General features: G+C 55.9%; 1 protein-coding gene across 1 annotated transcript; it reads right to left on the bottom strand.

The window, feature by feature from the left end:
• Positions 1-172: 172 nt before the first annotated feature.
• Positions 173-22,139, bottom strand: RORC (RAR related orphan receptor C). The gene is made up of 11 exons (XM_037060355.1): positions 22,028-22,139; positions 19,444-19,566; positions 8,680-8,765; positions 8,233-8,374; positions 6,536-7,048; positions 6,186-6,307; positions 5,143-5,275; positions 4,873-4,980; positions 4,601-4,711; positions 3,336-3,445; positions 173-434 (listed from the first exon to the last, which is right to left on the bottom strand). Exons 1-11 carry the CDS (start codon positions 22,065-22,067, stop codon positions 273-275), a joined length of 1,650 nt encoding a protein of 549 aa, XP_036916250.1. The 5' UTR covers positions 22,068-22,139; the 3' UTR covers positions 173-272.
• Between the last annotated feature and the right edge of the window lie 400 nt (positions 22,140-22,539).

The following is a 22,539-nucleotide window of genomic DNA, read 5'->3' as shown; positions in this document are numbered from 1 at the left end:
ACCCCCGTCCAGAAGCTGGGGGGAGGGGCACGGGAAAGAGGACAGAACAAAGCTGAGGCTGGAGATGCTGTTCCTCTACCCCTGTCCTCTGCCTCTGGCACACTGCCAGGCAGGCCTGTGGGCAGAAAACCAGTCTCAGCACTTGCTCAGTCCCACAGAGCAGATAGGGCGACCCTCCAGGGGGCACGGGAATGGAAAAGGCTGAGGGTGGGAGGGGGTCCAGGGAGGTGGTCCAGTAGGCTCTGGGAAGGGAAAGGAGTCCCTCTTCCAGGTCACTCAGACAGCCCCTCAGGCGACTCAATTTCAGTGCTGAAGAGTTCCTTGTAGAGTGGGGGGAAAGCAGCTTGGACCACGATGGGGTGGAGATGCTGGAAGTTTCGCAGCTTTTCCATGTGCTGGCTGCACAGGCTCCGAAGCTTCCCCTTCGGTGGCAGCTGGAGATGCGTTAATGGGGAAGGAGGGTCAGTACTTCATGGCTCTCCCCAGAGCAACAAAGTCCTCTCCTCCTTCCTGGCCCAGAGGAACCCTCATTGCCGTCTGTCTATGCACTTGGCACTTGTGAAGCAGCCAGCCCCACTGCTGAGGGTAGGTATGTATCAGGAAAGTGGAGGCCAGGCTATGCTCATGCGGGCCAGGTACATGTTTTCTGGGTGAAACCCCAATCACATTCCCGCTACTCTTCAAGGAGAGCCTTTAATTCACAATCTGTGCTCTTACAAGAGTGAAATTCTGGGACTCTCTGCTTTACATATTGTCACATGACTCTCTGCCTTATTGATACCATTCCCTTTGCCTGGAATGCCTTTCTAATTCTTTGCTCGGCTAATTCTTACTGTCAGTTGTCAGTTCTGAAATAGTACTTTCAGAACTATTTCCTGTGGGAATAGTTCTCTAACTAACCCCTCCTCCCCCCAGGTTAGGGGCCCTTCCTCCGTGTAGCACTCAAATCCCATTTTAGGAAAAAAATGATCCAATTTGTCTGCCTTCTCACCCCAGGTTTAAGCTCCTTGGGTGGTGTCTCAGTCTCTCCCTCCCTCTCCCTCTCTCCTCCCTCTCTCCGCTCGCCCCCCTTCCATAAATGCTCAATTGCTATTTATTGGAACTGAACAGTTTCTAAGCCGGTACCCAACACTGCCAGGACTCAGTGGCAGGTGGAATGAAAAAGATCCAGAGACCCCTGAGGAGAGAGGGAGACCTCACTGGAGAAAGGCTGAGAAAGACGTTTATCTTCTGCAGTTTCCTCTGTAAGCAAGGGAAGCTTGAGAACACCCATCACAGCTACCCCCACCCCCTGCTACCCATCTGAGTTTCCCAGGAAAGGGGCAGCCAGGGAAGAGTTTGAGTTCATCATCTTTTCATTTATACGGCTTTACTGTTGAGCTTGTCCGGGCTTTTGCAATAGCTTCATTCATTCATTTATTAATTCAACAAATAGTTCTTAAGAACTTACTCAGGTAGGCACTGGGATAGGCTGTTTATTTTATTCACTAAAATAAATCAGTGAATAAAATAAAATATCTGCCTTTATTAAATGTATATTCTAGTGAAGGATCCAGAGAATGCACAAATATATAATATGTCAGATAATATTTTAAAGAACAATGAAGCAGGGGAAAGGGCTTTTTGTATGATGTGTTCTGGGAAAACCTTTTCAGGATGAAGGGATGGAGCAAGACATTTAGAAAGCTCCAGGAAGAACCTTCCGGCAGCTGGAACAGGAAGTACAAAAGCCCAGACACACAACTGTGTGTGATGTGTTCAGGGAACAGCAAGGAGGCCAGGGGACTGGGTAGTTGAGAGGGCAGTGGAAGGAGATAGGGTGGGGAAAGAAGTCAGGAGTCGTGGTGCAAGGCCAGTAGGCCCTGACACAGGCCCTAGATTTGACTCTCAGCATGATGAGCACCTGTAGGGAGGCTGAGAAGAGAGCTGTGTGGCTGACATAGGACAGACAAGGGGGGAGCAGGCAGGGGTCCAGTTCGAAGGTCTCTCCAATAGTCCGAGTGAAAACTGAAAGCTGGGCCGGGGGGGTGGGGACGACATGTGGCATGTGGGGTGACAGTGGGAGGTGATGTATTCTGGAGGCAGATCGAACCAGAGTTGCTTCCAACTGCTCTCCCAGGTTCCGGCCTCTCCCCCTCCTAATCTGTCCCACCAGACCAGGAGTTCTTCAGGGCAGAGACTGCTGCTGAAGTCACTGCTGTCTCCTCAGCACCGGGCACGGTGCCTGGCACTTAGCAAGGGCTTGTAGCTCGAGTGCTTACATAAGCGGTTCCTTTACACTGGTTTCAAATTAAATTGCCTAAATAATAGTTCTGATGATATCATCCCTCTAGCCCTTGGGGCTTGCCATTGCCTAGAAATAAAGCCTTTACTCTTTAATATGTCATTTCAAGTCCTTTCTGATTTGCTCCCTGACCTAGTTTTCAAGCTTGTCTTCGGCTACTTTCCTGCCTCCCTCAATCTATTCTGATTTTGCACGTCCGTCAAAACGTGCCATGAACTATATGCTCCATGCAGGCATTATTTTGTCTCCTTATTTTTGTTCACGTTATTCTCTAAACTTAAAATGCCTGCCCTACTCTCATGAATGTCTGTTGGAATCTTACCTGTTTTGTGGCCTAGTTTAAGTGACACCTTCTCTAGGAAGTGTTTATAGTTCCCTGCTTTTATCTCCAAATTATTTTCAGTCCTGTTCTGTGCTCTTCTAACATTTCCCCAATATTTCTTACCCAAGAAATGCATAGGGAGACAGGGATGTGGTAGAAAGAGCAGGGGTTAAATCTCACATTTACCACTTCCCACTCGTGTGAACTTGGATAAGTCACGTAAGTGTCCGTAACCCAGCAGGGAGATATTAGTACCTGTCCTATTGACAGAGCCGCCCTGAGGATGAGAGACCACCTCTGCAAAAGTACTTTGGTCATTGCGTCATTACTGTATCACATATTACCTTCTGTTCTATGTTAGAGCTATTGGTGCATGAGTCTCTCCTTCACAGCAGGTAGAAAACTGGTAGTGGGGATAAGGACACCTCTCTGTATCTTTCCATTCTTTCCACTCCACAGTGCCTCGTACAAGCAGGTGCTGGGTAAGTGTTGGCTATATTAAACTGAATGGCTCCCTGGAGGCCCCTTCCAATTCCAGGCTCTCTAACTTTCCAGCCTTATGCAGCTCATAGAAGTGACTGCCTGTTCCCTCTGTCCTGTGCCGTGGCAATCTCTCTAACGCATTACGGCAGATGTTCCTCTGCACCCTCAGACCCTGGGCTGCACAAGCCCTGATGTCACAGCTCTGGCGCTGAGCCTGGCCTCTTCTACCCCGGAGACTGCTCCTACCTCTGCCAAGATGCCTTGGCGATGAGTCTTGCAGAGATGATGGTGAAAAGCCACCTCCAGATTGGCCTGAAGCTGCTCTACTTTCCTTTTCTCTTGGAGCCCTGGCCGACCTGAAGGAGGGGATGGGACCGTAGTGAGAACAAAGAAAACCATGGACGTTAGCTTCCACCAAAACAGGGTTCCATTTTGGACATCTGTGCTAGACAAGGGCTTTCAGCTGAGTGTGTGTGCCTGTGGGTGTGTCAACTTGATCATGGTTAGTTCTGGGGCCTTGGGCTGGGCTAGCTGGCTACAAGGAGAACTGGGGAGAGGGAGGAAAGGCATGAGAACACCTAGTCTCCTCCCTCCAAGCTGTCTTCTCTCTGGTACTCTGGATACTTCGTCCATCCAATACTAGCCACTAGGACTCTGCCATGGGGGAAAAAAGGGACTGGAAGAGAGCCCCTGTCCCCTAGCCAAGGATGACCTCAGATAGGAAGGAGGTGGCCTTTGTGAAGCCACCTAGGCCAGCATCAGGGCCACTGCATCAGTCTGTAGCCAACACAGCAGACAAGTCACCTTTTGCCCTGGGTCTGCAAAATAGCTGGAAGTCATTTTTTAAATCTTTATTTCCAGTTTAAGGAATATTTTTAGGTCTCTGCTCATTGGCAGAGCCAGAAGACTACCTTTGGTCTGCAAACTCAGGTTAGTTGCGCTACCCTTTTCCCCAGGTTCTCTGAATAATGACCATTCTGCCAGCCCAGCCCACTCCCTGCTAGTGGAGTGGGTGTCCAGCCATGATGGCGTACAGGCTTAAAGTTGGCCCACACAGAGCTCAGGCTTGGGGGCACACTATGACCACCTGCGGGAGGCTGGGAAAAACTCGGGAGCTCTGGCTGCACCCCAGATTAGTAGCCCTGGAGTCTCCGGGAGGCGGGCCCAGGCAGCAATCCTTTTTACAGCTTGCCAGGTGAGTCCAGCATGTGCCGTGGTGACATGACTGACTTGGATGTCCAAGCAGACTCACTCCTCTCAGGGAGGTGGCCCACCTCCCCTTGTCCTCACATCTCCCCACTTCTCCAACTCCACCTGTGCTCCCCTTCCCCCTCTCAGGCTCCTCTGGATCTTCGTTTTAAGTCATTTGACAGAAATTTTGCACTTTAACGGCCTCATATGCTCTTTAAAGCAATTCCCCAGATTTAACCACATCGGAAGGTCCAGACTCCTCAATAATTGTCGCACCCCTACTAGCTGAATGTCCCTTACTCTAGCCCAGCGACACTCACTGGCATTGATGAGGACAAGGGCTGTGTAGAGGGCAATCTCATCCTCGGAAAGGTGCAAGGCACTCAGGGAGCGGGAGAAGTCAAAGATGGAGCTGATGAGCTCACTGCAGCCTGAAAGAAATGAGAGTGAGCAAGCTGGGTGAGACCACATGCCCAAGGACGCCCACCCTCTTGGTGTTTGGAGCAGAGTGGGCAATCTGCCTGGAAAGGAGGGTGCCCTTGAAGCTTTGGACCCATCTGACTCCTCTCTCTCATTTCCCCTTGACCCTCACCCAAGGCTCGGAAGAGCTCCATGCCACCGTATTTGCCCTCAAAAAAGACCGTGTGGTTGTTGGCGTCGTAGGCCCGGCACATCCTCACCAGCACCACTTCCATGGCTCCTGCGAAGGGAGGAGGGGTGTGGGCACAGCGTCACAAGAAGCCAGGCGACTGTCTCCGTTCCCCTTGTGTCCTGGTTCCTTACCCACCTCCCTCCACTCGGCCTGGCCCCACTCCACACTCTGTCCCCCTTCCCTCCCGGCCTGCCCACCCTCCCTGGGCACCTGCTTTGAGTAGCACAATCTGGTCATTCTGGCAGAGCTCCATAAAGCCCGACAGCCTCTTGGCAAACTCCACCACGTACTGAATGGCCTCAGTGAGCCGGTGGGCGCAGCGTTCCCACATCTCCCACATGGACTGCAGGGGAGGAGAAGGGTCCCACTGTAGCCCTCTTTATGACCCGGCGGCCGCTCCAAGCCCCTGGGAGCCCGGACTGACAAATTGCAGGGGGTAGGTTTTGAACTCCCTCACTCTGTCAGTCCGGCTGGCCATTTTAGCCTATTCTTAGCACAAATGCGCGCTTGGGGGCAATTCTTGTCATTGGGTCACACTTACTAAGCCCCCACCAGCTGCTGGCACCGAGTGGGCTCTTGCAGGAGAATAAAAAAAATCTAAGATACAGCTTTTCCCTCAAAGAGTTTGCATCTTGTTGACATAAAAAAAAATTCTGACCCCCCTCCCCAAAAGGACATACCCCAAAGTTTTAATAACCTAGAGGAGGAACAGTTCAGTGCCAAACGAGTGTTTTTAGAGCAGGCGATACTGTCAGAGTGTGAGAGAGAGACAACATAAGCTTTGGAGCCCAGTGGATCTGAATTTGCCTTTGGTTCCGCCACTCTGACCTGGAGTGACTCTATTAACCACTCTGAGCTCAGTTTCCTGGTCTCTTAAAAATAGAAACACATGCAAGCCTCCTAGGGTGGTTGCCATAAGGGCCAAGATAATGTAAAAAATCATTTGGCACGGTGCCTGGCAGAGAAGGGGATTCTTTCAACAAACGGTAATCAGGGCTCTGGCTGAGGAGGAAGGACAGTGCGCTGAGCTGGGGTGATGGAGGCTGAGTAAAATGTTACTAGTCAGGGGCTCAGGGAAAGCTCTCGCCCATCTGCTGGGATGTACACAACCCCCCCGCTTTGAAGTGTGTGCACGTTTGTGCGTATCTGTAGTACCCAGCCTCGCCCTAGCCCACACAGTGTGCAGGCTGTAGCTATCTCTGGACTCCTCAGTGGTTGGATGTCCTCCCTCCAGGCAGGTCCCCTGGCCTCACCTTCCTCTGATAGCCAGCCACCTCCTCCCGGGAGAAGAGGTTGGAGCGCTGCTGTAGCAGGTCCTCCAGCCGCAGCTGACACGTCTCTCGGTAGGACTTGCACACATTCTGCACCAAGTGCTCTGGGGCCAGAGGAGAAGGCACGGGCTCCATCTCAGCCAGCTCCTACCTACATGTACGAAATGCACCCCTCTGCCTGGCCTACCCTTGCTTTGCTTCCCCCTCAATCCCTTCTCCAAGACCCCTCAACTCCCTTGGCTCATGTTTGGTGGACGTGGGGTGCCTACCAGGGCCTCTCTCTTGGAAGCCCCCCTCACCTTCCCCACCCCTCTGCCTCCTCAGCTGCTCACCAATCTCCGTCAGGGAGGCATAAGGCGCCTCTGGGGTGCTGTGGAAACTGGGACTGCAGTAGCTGTCCAGGCCTTGTCCTGGTTCCCCTGGCCCGGGATGCCTGGGGTCTTCAAAATGGAGTCCATATCTGTCAGGGGCCAGCTGGCTGCCTGCGCTATAGAAACTTTCTCTGCCGTCAGCCTTGCCATGCTCAGGACTGTATTCAAGATGGTATGAGGCCCCGTTGAGCCTAGCCTTGGCCAAACTGTGGGAGTAGGAAGACCTGGGGCCTGGGGCTCTCAGGAGGCCAGGGGGACAGGCAGAGGCCTCAGGCAGGTCAGGCGAGGAGCCCAGGGGCAGCTGCCCGTCTGGAAGCCCCAAGGTGCAGGAGAGGGGGTCTGCCCCTTGGGGCCCTGCAGGAGGGGTCCTGGCCACTTGCTCCCGTTGCTGCTGCTGTTGCTGCTGTAGTTGTTTCTGCACCTCAGCGTGTAGGCTGTCCCTTTGCTTCTTGGACATGCGGCCAAACTTGACAGCTGAAAGAGGTTGGGGATCAGTGTTTGAGGCAGGCATTCTGATCAGTGTGGGATGAGCCCTGAAGAGCTGACTCGCTGACTCCAAGTAGATCTTTTCAGGTCTGGCCTGAGAACCTCCCTTCAGGGGACTTTTGTTAAAGATGCACCCCCCACCCCACCCCCGCCTCTGTCTCTCCTGCTTGCTTCAGGGCTCTGTCCAACCCAGACGTTCTGGTCTCCTGAGAAAACTTGCCTAGCTTGAAGACAGCTTCTAAATGTGGCAGAGTTTAAGCAATGAGTCTAGGCTGAGAATTCTGGCCTCCTGATATTGGGGCTAGGGGTGGTCGAGTAGGGGCCCTCAAGCTGTATTGGGGTCACCTCGCCTTTCTAGGAGGGTCGGAGGAAGAGGAGCGCTGAGAACACAGGTCTCCCTGTGGTCAGGCCTGCAGGCTCCCTGGTGACCTAGATACTCACCACAGCCCAACCCAGGCTCCGCGGCTTGTTTCTGAACATCCTCTTCTGCTCTCTCTTTCCTGCCTTTTCACTCCCCCCAACCCCTCCCAGGTGTGGGGGCACAGCCCCTCGCCCCGCCTGCCCCCTGCACCCCTGTGTGTTTCCTTTCACTTTGTTATTTTGGGCGCTGAAAAGTGCTGACAGGCTCCTTCTGGCTCCTCATCACCTCATGCCTCCCCCGGACCCCGCCTTGGGTTCCCTCTGTGGTGGGGGTACGGGTAGGGGTGGGGGTGGGGGCGTGAGGAGGTGGTGGGTAAGCAAGGTGGAGAAAGGCACCAGGAACAGCAGGCCTCCTCATCCTCACTGCTGCTGGGTTGTTCTCAGGCTGCCATTCCTGTCACAGTGCTATGTCCCAGGGCAGGGGTAGGGGGCTAAGGAGGAAGATGGGCTAGGACTGCAGTGATAGGGCAGAACCTGGATGGTTTCTGGGCTGTGGGGAGAGAGTGAGGAGAATCCATCCCGAGGAGAAGACAAGGAAGACTTGGGGACCCTGGGGAAAGGAAGGTTGTTCTGGCAGAGCCTGAAGTTGGGGACTGTGAAGCGCTCTGATGAGGGTGGCCTGCCCACCCCCACGTTGGACAGTGGAAGAGACAGGGCCTGTCAGGGAGGGGCAGAGCGTGGACCTCCGAGGGTGTTTGTACTGCCCCCCAAGCCTGCAGGGAAAGCTCGGATGGCTGCCCGGGTGGCCTCACCATCTCGGGACATGCCCAGGGCCAGGCATTTCTTCAGGCGGCAGTGCTGGCACCGGTTCCGACTAGCGCGGTCGATGGGGCAGTTCTGCTGCCGGGTGCAGGAGTAGGCCACGTTGCACTGCTGGCTCCGGCGGAAGAAGCCCTGGGGAAGGCAGGTGGAGGCCTGGCTGCTGGTCCTGGCGGGCCCCGCTCAGTCCCGAGCCCCTCCGGCCCACAAGCTCCGGCCCAGCTTTCCCAGCTCCTATGATCAGGTTTCTCTCCTCCACTTCTTAGCGTGATTGTACTTTGTCCTGCAATCACTTCCCCAGCTTAAGGCAAGGCCCCACCGTGTGTGGGCCCCTCCAGGAGAGGCACCACCCTAGCTGCCTCAGGAGCCCACCCCTGGAGCCAGAGGCCACCAACCCCCTCTCCTCATCTCTGGGAGACTGTGTACAGATGTGTGCTCACCTTGCACCCCTCGCAGGTAATAACCCCATAATGGATCCCAGATGACTTGTCCCCACAGATTTTGCAAGGGATCACTTCAATTTGTGCTGGAAAAGAAAGAGCAGGTTAGCCCAGGAGCCTTTACGATGTTCCTGGGCTGTTGGTGCAGGGCATGGTGTTTCCCCACCCTCCTGGCTCCAGCTTTGTTCCCCTCTTGCAAAATAGAAGACATGAAGTGCCAAATGCTGCTAAGCAAAAGGTCTGTGGAGGCTGTTTTCTGTTTTGTGGGGGGGCTGGGAGTTGTACCAGCTCTAGAGGGCAGAGAAAGCAGCTGCAGAGAGGCCACCTGCTCAGCCCTTCAAGTTGAAAAGCTCCAGTTGCCTCCCTCCCGCCTGGAGACCTAGGAGTCCTCACTGCTTCGAAACACCTGCTTCCCGCCCAGGGGGCTTCCTCTGTGTCACCCTCCCCCACTGGGGCCGGGCTCCCCTGGGCAGAGTGTGGGGCATGGTGGGAAGATGTGGTGAACCAGGCAGGGGGCTCCTGGGGGCCAGGTAGAGATGCCAGCCGCCCCCAGCTGGGCAGTGACGGCTCAGGGACAGACAGAGTCCACAGGGTGGGGCCCACAGAGGGTAGGGGAAGACCAGCTGGAGCGCAAGAGAGTGGGGCTAAGCAACTACCTCTGCTAGATTCTTGAGAGCCAGGGAGAGAACCAAATGGGCCTCCTGAGCTCCTGGCCCTCTGAGCAGAGAGAGGGCGGCCCTGTGTGTATTGGAACGTTAGAGTATGCTTATGTGCGTACGAGGGCCCCTGTGTTCAACTATATGTACAGAAATCATGAATGTTAGCCACTGCCTGGGACTTGAGACCATCTCCTTCAACCTGCACCAGGTTCACACAGCGAGATTGTCCCTGAGCTGGGTCTACATCCCAGTTCCCCTGAGCTTTCCATTATGTGTACACTGCTTTTGGGGTGCACATATCACTGGGCACACACATAAGAAGTCCATGTGATTTGTGAGCCAACAGTCATGTTGAGCCAGGCTGCGCATGTGCATATTTGTGTGTTAGTGTTTGTTCACTGGGCGATAGACCCCCCTCCTGCCCACTGAGCTCACTGTAAGCTATGCCTGCGGCCATCCCTTCACTGGTGTTCGCCTCTATGTTGCCTTGACCCTGTCAATGCCCACAGCTCTTTTCTGAGTTTCAGCAACTGGTGGTTGGCCCTCCTCCAGCCCGTCTTCGAAGGGGAGCAGGGGTTTCTATCACTCCCCACTCCCTCCTCTCCACCATTACTGACCTGCTGCCTGCCCTCTGAGGGGGAGGCCTGGGGCAGAACGGGCCAGAAAAGTGGCCTAGAACTGAGGCCTCTACTAATCTCTGACAGGTCTCCCCCTCCCCCTCCCCCCAGGGGTCAAAGGAAGCAGCAGCCTGCCTGCAGGGCAGATCCACATTCCTGTGAGCTCCCCTCTAGCCCAGACCTACACCCTGGTCACATGCAGGGCCTGGAGGGTGAGGCGGAAGGGTGACCACAGCTTGCCTGCTACTCCCTCAAATGTTGTTTCCATCGTCCTTGAACCATCCTCCCTTCGGGCCAGCCTTGAGGTGAGTCAGTGAGCAGCTGCCTCCTCAAGGGAACATGGCGGATGGGTGTCTAAAACCCTCCATTGGGACTCTACTCCCCAGCCCCCCAGCCCAACCTGCCTGCCGAACACCCACACAGCAATCTCTGATCATCCGGGACAGATGGGAAGTGAGCTTTTCAGGTTCTTTCCAGTGCACTCAGAGCATTCAGAGTGCATGGAGGGGAAGAGAGAAGGCTTAGAAGTCCTTGGAAAAAGGGTGAAAGTACTTAGAAAAAGTACTTAGAAAAAGGGTGGAAAATGTGGGGACACCTGCACGTCCAGTCACTTAGACTCTCGAGGCCTCAGTTCCCCGTCCGTAAGATCACATGGATAAAAACACCATTGGCTGTCCCTGGGGTGATTGCAGGTAATACAGTTAAATGATGTCACCCATGGAAAGCACTGTGCGTGCCTGTTACCCCTGAGCCGAGCTGAGGGCAAAGAAGGTCTGTGGGCATCTGAGGTGGATGGACATTCTTGTACCCCATCCAGTCGGCCCTTCCTCAACACCTCCCCCCAACACTGTGGGCTCTCTCTACTCAGTGGACCTAAGCACAGAGAGCAGAGAAACCAACCTGGGTCACCCAAAAAAGTAAGCGGGAGGGAGATTAGGCCAAGCCACAGTGGGAACTCAGGCCCCACCATCAACCACAGGCCTCCCTGCCTGTTCCCTTCTCCCAGAGCCACATCCGTGTGCGTGTGTGTGCTGACCACACAGGTGACCCAGACACATGCCTCTGCCCCACGACTGACCTGCTGCTGGTCTTGGTCCCAGGAACCTCACAACAGTATCACCAAGACCTCCCCCTTCTCATGGGACAGTGTGGCCAGCCACAGGCCCCCTTCACAATACCGTGTTTGGGGGATGTCTGAGTTAGGACCCCAGCCACCAGGGCAGCCACTCCCCCATGTCCCCAACTGTAGTCCAAGACAGAGGCACCCCGTGAGACAGACACAGAGTCAGAAGGGCCAAGCCAGAGGGTCAGGTTAACTGAGACTTGGACCCAGAGATAGAGAGATGGCCAAAGGACGAGAGAGAACCCACTCATGTCCTGGTCCTGTCAGCCCTAGCGGGCCCTCTGTCCTTCTCTTTCCCCCGTCCATGGCCACTGGTGTCCCCTTTGATGCCATCTACCCAAAACCTCAAGGAGAAAGTCCCTGTGTGCATGAGTGTGACCGTGGAGGAGGAGAGGGGAGGGCAGAGGACGGGAAGGGGACTGGCAGAGGTGCGATGGGGGCAGCAGGAATTGAAAAACACCTCGGATACCTCACCTTCTAAATCTACCCCTGAGCCACTGCCCTGAAGCAGCAGGTGCTGGGAACCCAGATTTGGGAGGGGGAGCTGAGTAATCACAGGATTACTCAAATTGTTGCCTGGGAGCCGGGCCTGCCAGGAACTTGCCATCTAAACGCCTGACAGTGCCAGGAACTAGAATCAAGCAAAGGTCAGGAACGTCTAGGCAAGCCCTGCAGCCCGACTCTCACGGCAGGCCTTCCTCTGCCCAAGCTGCTGCTCTAAGAAGATCTGTGGGTCTCTCTGCCGCTGTCTCCCCGGGCCCATCAAAGGAAGCCCTCTCATTCCAAGGAGAGGGAAATGCCCACACACGCACGTTGTCTTCTAAGATCATCTAGTGCCTGCATGACTCTAGCCCTTTTTGTCTCAGACAAGATTGCCTAGGGATCTTTTAAAATGCAGGTCCTGACTTGGGAGGTCTGAGTGGGGACCCAGACTCTGCATTCGAACAAGCTCCTGGTCGGTGCCCAAGCTTCCTGGGCCTTAGCCTAGACTTTTGAGTAGCGAGAGCTCCCTCCCTCTCCCTGATTTTGTGCTAGGCTGCTCTGCTCCCCCTGGGGGATGTGGTGCTGTTGGTGGTCTCCTCCCTGGCTCATTCTGGTATCTTCTCCATCATCCAGTGTGACCTCTAACAATGTCATTCTGACGCAGTACTAGGAAAAGGAAATGAGTCTCTCAGGGACGGCTTTGGACACTGAAGGAGCACCAGGGGCCTTCCTACGGGCACATCCTCCTGGGGGAAACACCGGTAGAGACAGAGTAGTCTGTGCTCCCCTCCCTCCGACCTCCTCTAATCTCACCCTCTTCACAGCTGCGAGATTCACTGATAACGCTCTTTGAATACACCCAGAGCTGGTCCTGTGCCACCCATGAAGCCAGCACTGGGCCCCGTCCAGGTGCCCTACGCCACAGAGAGGAAGTGGTAGACACAAGTGGGGGGTGCAACCCTGGGGGTCTCTCTCCTCAAACCCCAGAACCACCCCAGCCTGGTGGAGAATGGATGCAGACAGAGGAACCTGGGGTCCTCATCTCCTCTGTGCTCTGTCAGCCTAGAGCTGGGTGTTCCCTCTCTTCTCTATCTCGTTTTCTCCAGTGGAGGTTGGGTAAACAGGAGTCGCAACCATAGGCATAAGCACTGGCTGAGTTGTAGCTCTGTGCCAGAGTTTGTCTTCATTTTTCACTTAACGATCACAACAACCCTGTGAAGTAGGTACTACTTGTATTGTCCCATTTTACAGGTGAGAAAACTGAGGCGGGAGAGAGTAAATGGCTTGACTAAGGTTACATAGCCGGAAGGGGCAGGTCTGGCATGTGAAGCCTAGGCTCTAACTTGAGAGCCAGCATCCTCAACAACTTAGCTATATACCTTATAAGGATGAGCTGCCCAAATGCGCTGAGGAGGATGGGATAAGGGACAGGTCGCTTACTGGCTGGGGGGCGGGATGCAAAGTGAGGCGGGTGGGCTAGGAAGGGCGGAATTCAGGAGGACACCCATGGCCTAAGGCCAAGACTTATGCCTCGTGTAAGATCCTGGCACAATATTCCCTCTGTCCCAGCTCTTCCCCTGTGGTGTCAGCTTCCTCCCGCCTTCACCCATTTCTCAGGGGCAGGCTCCTGAGGTCCAGGTGGAACAGCTGGCCCATCCCAGCAGAGCTCCTGATCTGGGACTCCGCTGAAGACCACAGCTCCTTTGGGGTATGGACTGGCTTTCATACATCTCAGCAGACCTCTTTGCAGAAATGAATGAACGTAGCACCTCTTTTCTTAGCTTAGGTGCCCACCCCTCTCCCCGCAGCCCAGACTCTCAGTCCCTTTCCCCACGGAGACCGGAGACCGCAGCTGGTCCACCGTGTGCGCCAGCCTCCCTCCTTTCTCAGCTCTCAGTTCCCGCAGCTTCTGCAAAGCTGGAAACCACGGGCGGTGGGTACCACCACAGGGGAGAAGGAGGGGGAGGGTTGGGCGGGGATCAGGATAAAAGCAGTTCTACCTGGCGAGCACTCCTCCCAGCCATAGCGAGAACTTTCTGCTGATACACCCAGATCCCAGGGCTGAGAAAGTAGCGAAGCTAAAACTCAGGTGGGCGAGGGAGAGTCTGGGGTTTTGAAAAGCCACGAAAGACAGCCAGCCACCTGAAACCCCCTCCTTGTGCCCCCGCCACCCCCGCAGTCTGGGACAGGAGAAAGGAGGGGAAACAAAAGAACTGAGTGAAAACAACCAGTGAATGGGGGAGGGGGTGAATCACCAGGAGGAAGGCCTGCGGAGTGGGAGCCCAGACGGCCCCACTCAGCCCCTCCCCCTGCCTCCAGGGCCACATCTCCTTTCCAGAGGCCTCAGCTGCTCCTCGGGGCCAGGAGGACTCAAAAGACCCTGGCTCTGTACCCAAGGCCCTGCCCTGCTACCATCCCTCCCCAAAATACATCTCTGTCCTCTCTGAGTCCAAAGTCCCAGGAAGGGGCAGCATCGCCGCAGCAGGAGTGGACTAGCCATGGCGCGCGCGCAAGAGGAGACCCCAGGGCTGCCTTTCTTGGAGAGCTCAGCAGCAGGGGAAAGTCCCCGATCCCTGTCTGAGTCAGGGGCACAGAGGTGGGGCACGGGGAGGGAGCACCGGGGAGGGAGCACTGGGGAGGGGCGGCCATGCCCACACCCGCGTCTCATTGTGATGGGACAGGCTAGGGAGCCTTGTGCTGGGGGTGGGGGATGGGGTGGGGGATGTCTGGGATCCTACTTGGGGGCAGGGGATCCTTGTTAGGAATGGGAAGAGGGGTAAAGGGGAAGGTGGAGGAGTGATGCGAGAAAGGAGGGGCCCTTTGTAAAGTCAGGTGGCGCCGCTGCTCAGGGGGACATTTGTGGCACCCTGGGGAGTAGACATGTCTTTGGCCCATGCTCCTCATTAGCATGACCAGACCTGAGAAAGATCAGGTGCAGTGAAGACAGGCAGGCACCTGTACGCCTCATCCTCCCACCTGTCATCCAGGCCTAACACTAGGGTCTTAGGCCTATTGGCTCCACACTGGCCATGGCTCAAGCCAGATGACTGGGCCGCCCTCCTGGCTGGCTGGGGACTTTTTTGGCTCATGGACATTTCCTCTCTACCTAGGAGGAGGGAGCCTGTACCATCATTCCAAACCCTCCGTAAAGTCTGTGCCTCCCATTTTCCACCTTCCTAGACCCCACAGGTACTCAGCGGCTCCCTTCTCCTGCAGGCGTGCTGCCCTCTGCCTCTGCCCCAGAGGCTGCGTGCCCGGCTGTCTTCTGCACTCCAGCTCTGCTTCACGGGGTTCTGGCTTTTCTGGGTTTTCTCCATTTAGGTCTCCCTCAGGACATCGCTCTCTCCCAGAGATTAACTCCATTAATCTCTGTCTTTTGAGTTGGGCCTCTGCATCTCTATTTCTCAGTCTGTTTCTGCTCCTTGGCCTTTGGGTGCATCACCATCCCAAGTCCCCAGCTGCATCCAAGGGCGTGGTGGTGGCTGACGCTCATGGGGGGACAGTCAGAGCAGATGGGGCTGTGAGATACCCGGAGATGTCCAGGTGAGAAGGGCCGGTGGCACAGAGACCCTCTCTCCTTCCTGCCAGCCTGGATGGAGCTGTGTGGGGGTATCTTGTAGAGGTTCCCGGTGTCACCCCCACCCAGTCCTGGGGGCTCCTGCCCTCCTGCCAGACACTGAAGCACACCCAGTCATTGGTTCCTAGGACGGATTGGCTGATTTGTGGAAAGACAGGTCTGCCAACCTTTGCTGCTAGTGGGAAGAAGCTAGAAGGGAAACTAACACTCCAAGGGGTCCTTCTTCCTGTGGAAGTTTTTGGCTCCCCTGCTCGCACCCGCCCCCAGCCCACCCCAGCCATACCCTTGCCCTGGAGTCCCCATCCCAAGTGTGGACGGGGGCCTCTTCCCTTTGCTTTCCTCCTCTCTCCACCCTCTGGGAAAGCCGAGTGTCCTCCAGTATCCTGACTTGGGGACCAGGACTCTCTCCTTGGTGCTGGGCCCTCAGAACTGGAGCCTCTTCAAAATTGGTTTTGTTTTTAAATTCAGCACCCCCCCCCCTCCCGCCACCCTCTTGCAGATGAGGAGACCATGGCCCATGCCTTGCCTGACTAAGACTACATGGCTAGTCAGTGACAGAGGTGGCAGCAGCACCTGGTCTTTAGACTCTCAGCCCATGGGTCTTTCCAGGTCCCAAGATGGCTTTGCTTCTGTGTCTTGTGGGAAGACCCCGGGTGAGGCTAGGGCTGCCTCAGGGTTTACTTCACAGGGGCACAGGGCTTCCCTTTTTCTCTTTCGCCCAGTGCTCTGAGAGGCTCTCTGGCTTCTCTTACCCGAACACAGGGGCTGGCAGATTCATCCACTCTTGCTCTGCTAGAAGGCACAGGGACCCCAGATACCTGCCCACCAGCTGTCAGCCCATGGCTCCAAGCCAGGAAGCGGGTGAAGTTGAAAGCTTTCTGCTTCCATCTCCGCTGTCTGACCCCCCTTATCAAACAGATGACTGAACCTCGGGGCACACACACTCACGGCACCCTGGCTGGATTCTACTTGGTCCTCATGTCCTTGCTCCAGGCAGAAAGCACGGTGGCTTTGGGGCCTGGATGCCGGGGTTCTGACCCCCTCTGCCTGCTGACCTCGCCTGACTGTCACCGTCCTGCTGCTCCAGGGCACAGCAGCTCCTCTGGCCTCCTTTCCTCCCCACTCCCAGGCAGGTTGAAGGCGCAGAGAACAACACCACACCAGAGCCAGGGGAGTGCACTCAGGACGCCTGTTAATCCTTAGCCTCTGTCTACTACAGCTGTGTGATCTGGAGTGACGCTCTTGGCCTCTCTGGGTCTCAGTCTCTCTCTAAAATGAGGGGGCAGTGCACCTCAGGTACTCTTGAAGATCCTTTCCTGCACTCTTGATGGAGAAGTCCCTTTACTGCTGTTGCCCTAAGAGAACTGCCTGGGGAACCAGAGCCCTCAGCTACTCCCCCCATCTCCCAGCAGACCTCGGCCTTGACCAGGACACACCCTGCCTGGGGAGAGCACTCAGCTTTGCTCACTTTGTTCCCAAGACACCCCTCCTTTCCTGAAGGCCTGGGGACGACCATGGGATCTAGGCTTCCCCCGCTCCCAGGTAGCCCCGTTCACTTACTTCTCATGGCTGAACTGCGGGCTTTGCCACCTTGGCTCACTGTCCTTCTCAGCAGGAGGGGGTGGTCCAGAGATGGGGTGCAGCTGGCAGCAGGGTTGGGGGCGAGGTCTCTCAGCAGAGCCTCTGCTCGTTGCTCTGCACCCAGCTCTCCCCCAATGCTTCTGGGCAGGGGGGTTTAAGCTAGCACCACACAGGTGGCCGAGGGACAACCCCCCCACCCTGCCACCCCCCACCACTCCCTGGGGTGCAGCGGGTAGGATGACAGGCGCCCCACGTGGCCAATCTGGGTCTGGAGCAGGGTGTGAGGGGCGGGGCAGCCAATCACAGGGGGCGTTGGAAAATTCCAAAACCACATGCGACAGCCACACGCGGTAAAAGCTGTTTCCACCTGACAGGGTAGCTCTGGCTGGGGAGCCAGAATGGAGCTCACATGAGCCTGGGGCCAGTTTTCTACTCCTCCTCCCTTTGAGGACCCCCAAGTCTGACTCTCTTTGCCAGGTGACTCCAGGGACAGGGATGTTTCTAGAGGTAAGTCACAGGATGTCTGCCCGGGGTAGTGGCAAGTTCCACCCGAGACCCTGTGGACGGCCAAGAGCGGTGCCCACTGAGGTACAGTCTGGAGGCTGCCCCACCACCCACCGTGCTCATGGCCTCCCCACGGACATGGTGTATGCCCTGGGCTAGGGAATAAACTATAATAGTAGCAGAAACCATCAGACAAATGCCCCGGATCTGTAGGAGGGCTTAGTCTGCCAGACATTTCCTTAGGAGCAAAACTGTTGAAATTAGAATGATGATGATAATTTACTATGTGCCAGAAGTAGTTTTTAATGTTTTATGTGGATTATCTAATCCTCATAAGATGCTTTATGAGGCAAGTACCATTATCCTCATTTCAAAGATGAGGAAAGTGAGACACAGAGAGGTTAGGTAACTTGCCCAAGGTCACACAGCAAGTAAGTGGTAAAGTCAGGATTCAAACTCAGGCAGTCTGGCCTCAGATCCCACTTGAGAATTGGTATGGTCTCTCCGGTTCAAGTCTGCTCTTGTGGGCATCTCAGCTTGGGAGGGCTTCCTGTGGCCTGGCGGGGGAGGGGGGTCTTTCTGAGGGCCTGATCAATATTAGAGACCCTCTCAGGCTCATATCTGCTCTGTGGGGCACTTCAGCCTGTGTGGGGGTTCCTTTTCCAGGGCCCCTTAGTAATCAGGCCCTCTCTTGGTCTGGTGGTCCCTCCTGAGTTTCTCCCTTCTTGGGGTTGCCTCAATTTGCAGCCCCTTCTTCAGGGCCTCTCTGCCTGGGTGAGGTGTTAACTTTTCCTGGCTTCTCTGGGTCCAGTCTGCTAAGGGGTCTCTGATCTTGCTGGAACTCCAGTAGCTCCTCAGCCTGGTACAGGCCTTTCCCTGCTGGCCTTCCTCAGCTTTTAGGACCTGGATTGGGTGAAGGGCTACCAGCTTGGGTTTTTGGGAGGACATTCAGAGGGTGAGGGTTGCTCAGGGCTAGTGGGTTGGGAAGGGCATAAGGGTGTGTGGCCCTGGCTGAGGTTTCTGTGGTAAGGGGTTAAGGGTAGGAATGGAGTTTAGCCTCTTCCAGTTCTAGCTGCTCCAAAACTCCCCCTTCACCCCCCACCCACATAAGGTCCCTCGCTCTCCTCCCCCAGCTCACACGTCAGTCCTTGACCCGTTTTCCTCCCAGGGCCCTGCTCAGCATTTCCGTGGGGCCCTGTGGCTAGGGGCAGGCGAGGCACTGATCAGGATTGTGCTGAGCAAAGCAAGCCCCCACCAGGAGGATGTAGCACCCTGGGTGGCCCCCAGCCCCTGTCTGTCCAGCTCAGGCAGAGAGCGATGCTGCTGCCCTCCTTGGTTCCTCCCCCCGAAATAGGGAGGTTCAAGGTGATTCGGGCAGCAGAAGGGGTGGGAGTGAGCCCTCAGGAGAAACTGGTGGGCCATTCAAGGGAAGGCCAGAGAGGTAGGGTCTCCTGCCCCAGAGTTGTCCTCATCAAGTCAGGGACCCCTGCTCATGGAGGGTTCCCCCTGAGTGTCCTCCGGCTGTTAGGGTGAGCATGGCTCTGACGGGATATAAGCTCTGGGGCTGAGGTGGAGTGGGAGCATTTTCTGAAGGAGAAGCTTCTCCCCAAAACCAGGAGGGCGGATCTGATGTGTTGGGAGGTCCCTAGAGAGGGCACTGCTTTACTCCCTAGTATCCACTGGGAAGTCCTTCCCAAACTCTAGCCCCTCCTTACATGCTGTAGCCTCAGTCTTCCAGGGCCCTGGGGCCCAGGGTGTCCCTTCTGGTTGTGTTTTCTACAGAGATCAAGGCTTCCCTGCTCTCCAACCCTGCACAGCCTGGCTCCAGGTTCATTCGCACCTCAGTATGTGTTAACCGCAGAGATGAACACCAAACCTGGCGCTGCAGCCACACAGCCCAGTGCAGCCTCCCCGCCTCCTGCAGGCCCTAGCCCCTTCCGGCTCCTGCGTCTCTGTCCAGCACCTCTCTGTCCTTTTCCCACAGCTGCCTTTTAATTGGTCTCCTAGTTTCTTTGCAACGTCTTTCTTTGCAAGATAATGAAGATAATTCATTATCTTCAGCTTTCTTCCTTATCTCCTACCATCGCCCTGATCTTGAGGTGTCTCCATCCCTCCCTCTCCTTTCCTCATCTCCCCATCTTCCTTGCTTCTCTGGGCTCCACCTCTCTTCAGGCTGGGCCACCTCTGCGCGGCTCCTCCACCTCTGCATCGTCTACATACCTTTACGAGAACCTCCCACAGCCCTTGCTGGATTCTGTGCCATCTCTCCACACCCCAGCACCAGTCCTTGCCCCAGTCCTCTACTCACAGGTGTGGGTCTTCTTTGCAGCCAGCAGAAGACCACTGTGAAGAGAAGAGAGGGGTCAGGGCCAGCAGTTTAAGACCGCGGGAACCGAGAGACACTCCGCCCACTCACAGGCCCCCATCCCCACCCCAGTGGAACCTGGTGTCCCAGAAGGTGGGACCATCCTCTACAGCACCTCCTCCTCTTCTTTCTCTGCCTTTCAGTCGTACTGGCCCTCTTCCAAGTCTGCAGGAGCAGCAGGCTCCTCACCAGCTCTGGGACTGCCCAAGCTATCCCTTCTGCCTGGAATGCCCTTCTCTCATATCCCCTCAGTCTAGCCAACTTCTCCTCAGGCCTCAAGTCTCTCATTCTGCCTCCTCCCTGAAGAAGCTGTATGTGCCCCTCTCCCTGCCTTGGTGTTTTCACACTTAACACTTGCATTAGATTTCCTGGCACTCACTGCATCACCTAACTGATAGAATTGTGTCATTACCTGTGAGCCGGGCTTTTCTGTGAGACGGTAAGCCTAATGGGGAAGCAGGGGCTGTGTCTGCCTTGTTTGCCCTGTTCTTCCCAGAGCCTTCTATTGGTGAGGGCCATTAGAGGTACTCAATCGATATTCTTCAGCCAGAGTTAAAGCTCCGTGGGCATTCAGTCTCTTGGGTTTATTTGTGCCTGAAAGCACCTGGGAATCCCAGAGGTGTGGGGGTTGAGAGTAGGTTGGTGAGGGTGTTTGGAGGAAGAGGCCTGGGGAGCTGCAAGCACAGAGCTCGCTCCACCTTCCAAAGGCCCTGGCTCCTCCACACACCAGGCGGCACAGGAAGGACTCCCTGCCCCCCTGCTCTGTGGTGTCTGTCTGGGTGGAGAGCAGGTGGGCACCAGGGAGCACAGGTAAGTTGACGTGGGGTGAGTAGGGAGGCGCAGACCTCCAGAGGGGCAGCTGCTGAGGAGAAAGCCTGAGCTAGAGCATCGCTGAGCGTTGTTCATTCATGTGGTTAACATTTATCAAATATCCGCCCAGGGAGCCCCTGAAGGCCGCCCCCCCCCCCAGACCCGGTCCATTTGCTATATCCGTGCAGCAGCTCCTCACAGGGTACAGGGCCAGTCTTTCGTCTCAGAAAACCCTNAGAGCAGGTGGGCACCAGGGAGCACAGGTAAGTTGACGTGGGGTGAGTAGGGAGGCGCAGACCTCCAGAGGGGCAGCTGCTGAGGAGAAAGCCTGAGCTAGAGCATCGCTGAGGGTTGTTCATTCATGTGGTTAACATTTATCAAATATCCGCCCAGGGAGCCCCTGAAGGCCGCCCCCCCCCCCAAGACCCGGTCCATTTGCTACATCCGTGCAGCAGCTCCTCACAGGGTACAGGGCCAGTCTTTCGTCCCAGAAAACCCTGCAGCCCTGCCTTATGCCCCCCATAGTTTCCCTAGCCTCCGAATGCACTTTTCTGTTATCTTTTTCCTTCTGTGGTCCCATCCTGGACACCCCCCTCCCCCCAGTCCCCACACCATCCCTATGGCAGGCTTCCTCCACCGGTCTGAGTGGACTTGAAGGCCTGGCCCCTGCTGGGTTGGGGGTGGGAGTGGCTCCATCCGGCCCTTCCCGCCTGCCCCACTGATCCTGCCTAGCCCCACCCAGCTTCCTCTGTGAAGTGGCACCTTGGCATTGCTCTCTGGCCTCCAGTCTTGCACTTTCAAGACTGGAGTTGGAGGTGATCCCTTGCATGCCTGGCAGTGGCGTCCTTTCTCCACCAGGGGGCCTCAGAGCTTGGCAGCCTGGCACTCAAGGTTTCCCCTCAGTGCTTGCAGCTGACCAAGCATGTGGCCATTGAATGTGCTCTAAGAGGGTCTCCGAGTTAGATCACTGGTGGGGCCAGAGGCTGCCTGACTCTCTGCCCCCTACCTCCCTGGGCTTGGGACCCCACATTCTCTGCAGAAGTGAAACCGCATGCCCCTGGGCCAGTGGGCATGGGCACCTTTCTTCCTCCCCTCTGACAGACAAAGCTGACAGACAGCTTTGTCTGTCATCCTCATAGACAGGACAGGTTTCTCCACTGGTGAATGAACAGAATTGTAGAGGCTGCCTTTCCAGCCACTGCTCCCCAATCCCAGACAGCTGAGACTGTACAGCAGTGTCCCCACTGCTACCAGGTGCTGCTGACATATGGGGGCGTTTGCCCACATTCTAATCCTTCTCTTGATCTAGCTTCCCTGCCTGTGCCCCTGCCTCCTCCACCCACCCCACTCATCTCCTCCTTCCTCACTTCTCCCTTTCTTTTCCCTTCATGTACTTCCCATGTACTTCTCCCCGTTTCCTATCTCTACTTCTCTGTCACGTCTCCTGCCCCCCTTTCGCCTCTATCAAGACCTGTCCTGTCTCACCTGCCTGTGTCCCCTGACAGTCCATCTCTCTCTCCCGCCTTGTTCCTCCTCCCTTCCTCACTTCTTGACCAGCCCCATCTCTCCCTCTCCTCTGAACCTCCTGGCAGCCCCTTCCACCTGCTGCCAGGGCATAGGGCCTCTTACCCCTTGTGGCTCGGTGGTGTCTCTGTGGGGCCCTGTCCATGGGGCAACTCCCTGGGTGCCGTCCTTGCTGCCCTGGCTGCCCAGGAGGGCAGGGAGCAGGGCCCAGGGGAGGGGGGAGGGTGGAGGCAGGGAGCACCTGGCCCGTCATCAGGCAGGGGAAAGGAGTGGCTGGCAGAGCGTCCTGGCACCAGGAGGGGACAAGGGAGGGACCAAAGGGATAGACTTTGGAGCTTTGAGGAGCAACAGGACAGGTGAAGGGAAGGGAAAGGGGGCTAGCATTCACCTACTGTGTGCTTGGCCCTTTGCCATGTATTTTATGTAAATTCATTATTTTCTCCAATCCTCACAACACCCACCAGGAGGCAAACATAATTACTCCAGATTTACCCATAAGCTAAGTGATTTAACACACTTGCAAAAGGACAGTAAGTGGTTGAGCTGTGATTTGAACCCAGGTTTTCGTGACTTCAGAATCACAAAGTGCTTTCTCCCCAACAGATGGTGGGAGACAG

The sequence above is a fragment of the Sturnira hondurensis genome, unplaced genomic scaffold (assembly GCF_014824575.4).
Source record: "Sturnira hondurensis isolate 20B ecotype Veracruz unplaced genomic scaffold, ASM1482457v3 Scaffold0011744, whole genome shotgun sequence".
In the NCBI taxonomy this organism is placed as follows: Eukaryota; Metazoa; Chordata; class Mammalia; order Chiroptera; family Phyllostomidae; genus Sturnira; species Sturnira hondurensis.
This window is presented reverse-complemented; position numbering and strand designations above follow the sequence as displayed.

What these genes read in the sequence shown, in the direction of transcription:
- RORC (XM_037060355.1), bottom strand. Translation starts at nt 22,067, where the DNA reads ATGGACAGGGCCCCACAGAGACACCACCGAGCCACAAGGG. An exon ending in CCTGGGCATGTCCCGAGATG is followed by an intron (nt 7,049 to 8,232) that starts GTGAGGCCACCC and finishes AACCTCTTTCAG; the next exon opens with CTGTCAAGTTTGGCCGCATG. An exon ending in GATTGTGCTACTCAAAGCAG is followed by an intron (nt 4,981 to 5,142) that starts GTGCCCAGGGAG and finishes CTCCCTTCGCAG; the next exon opens with GAGCCATGGAAGTGGTGCTG.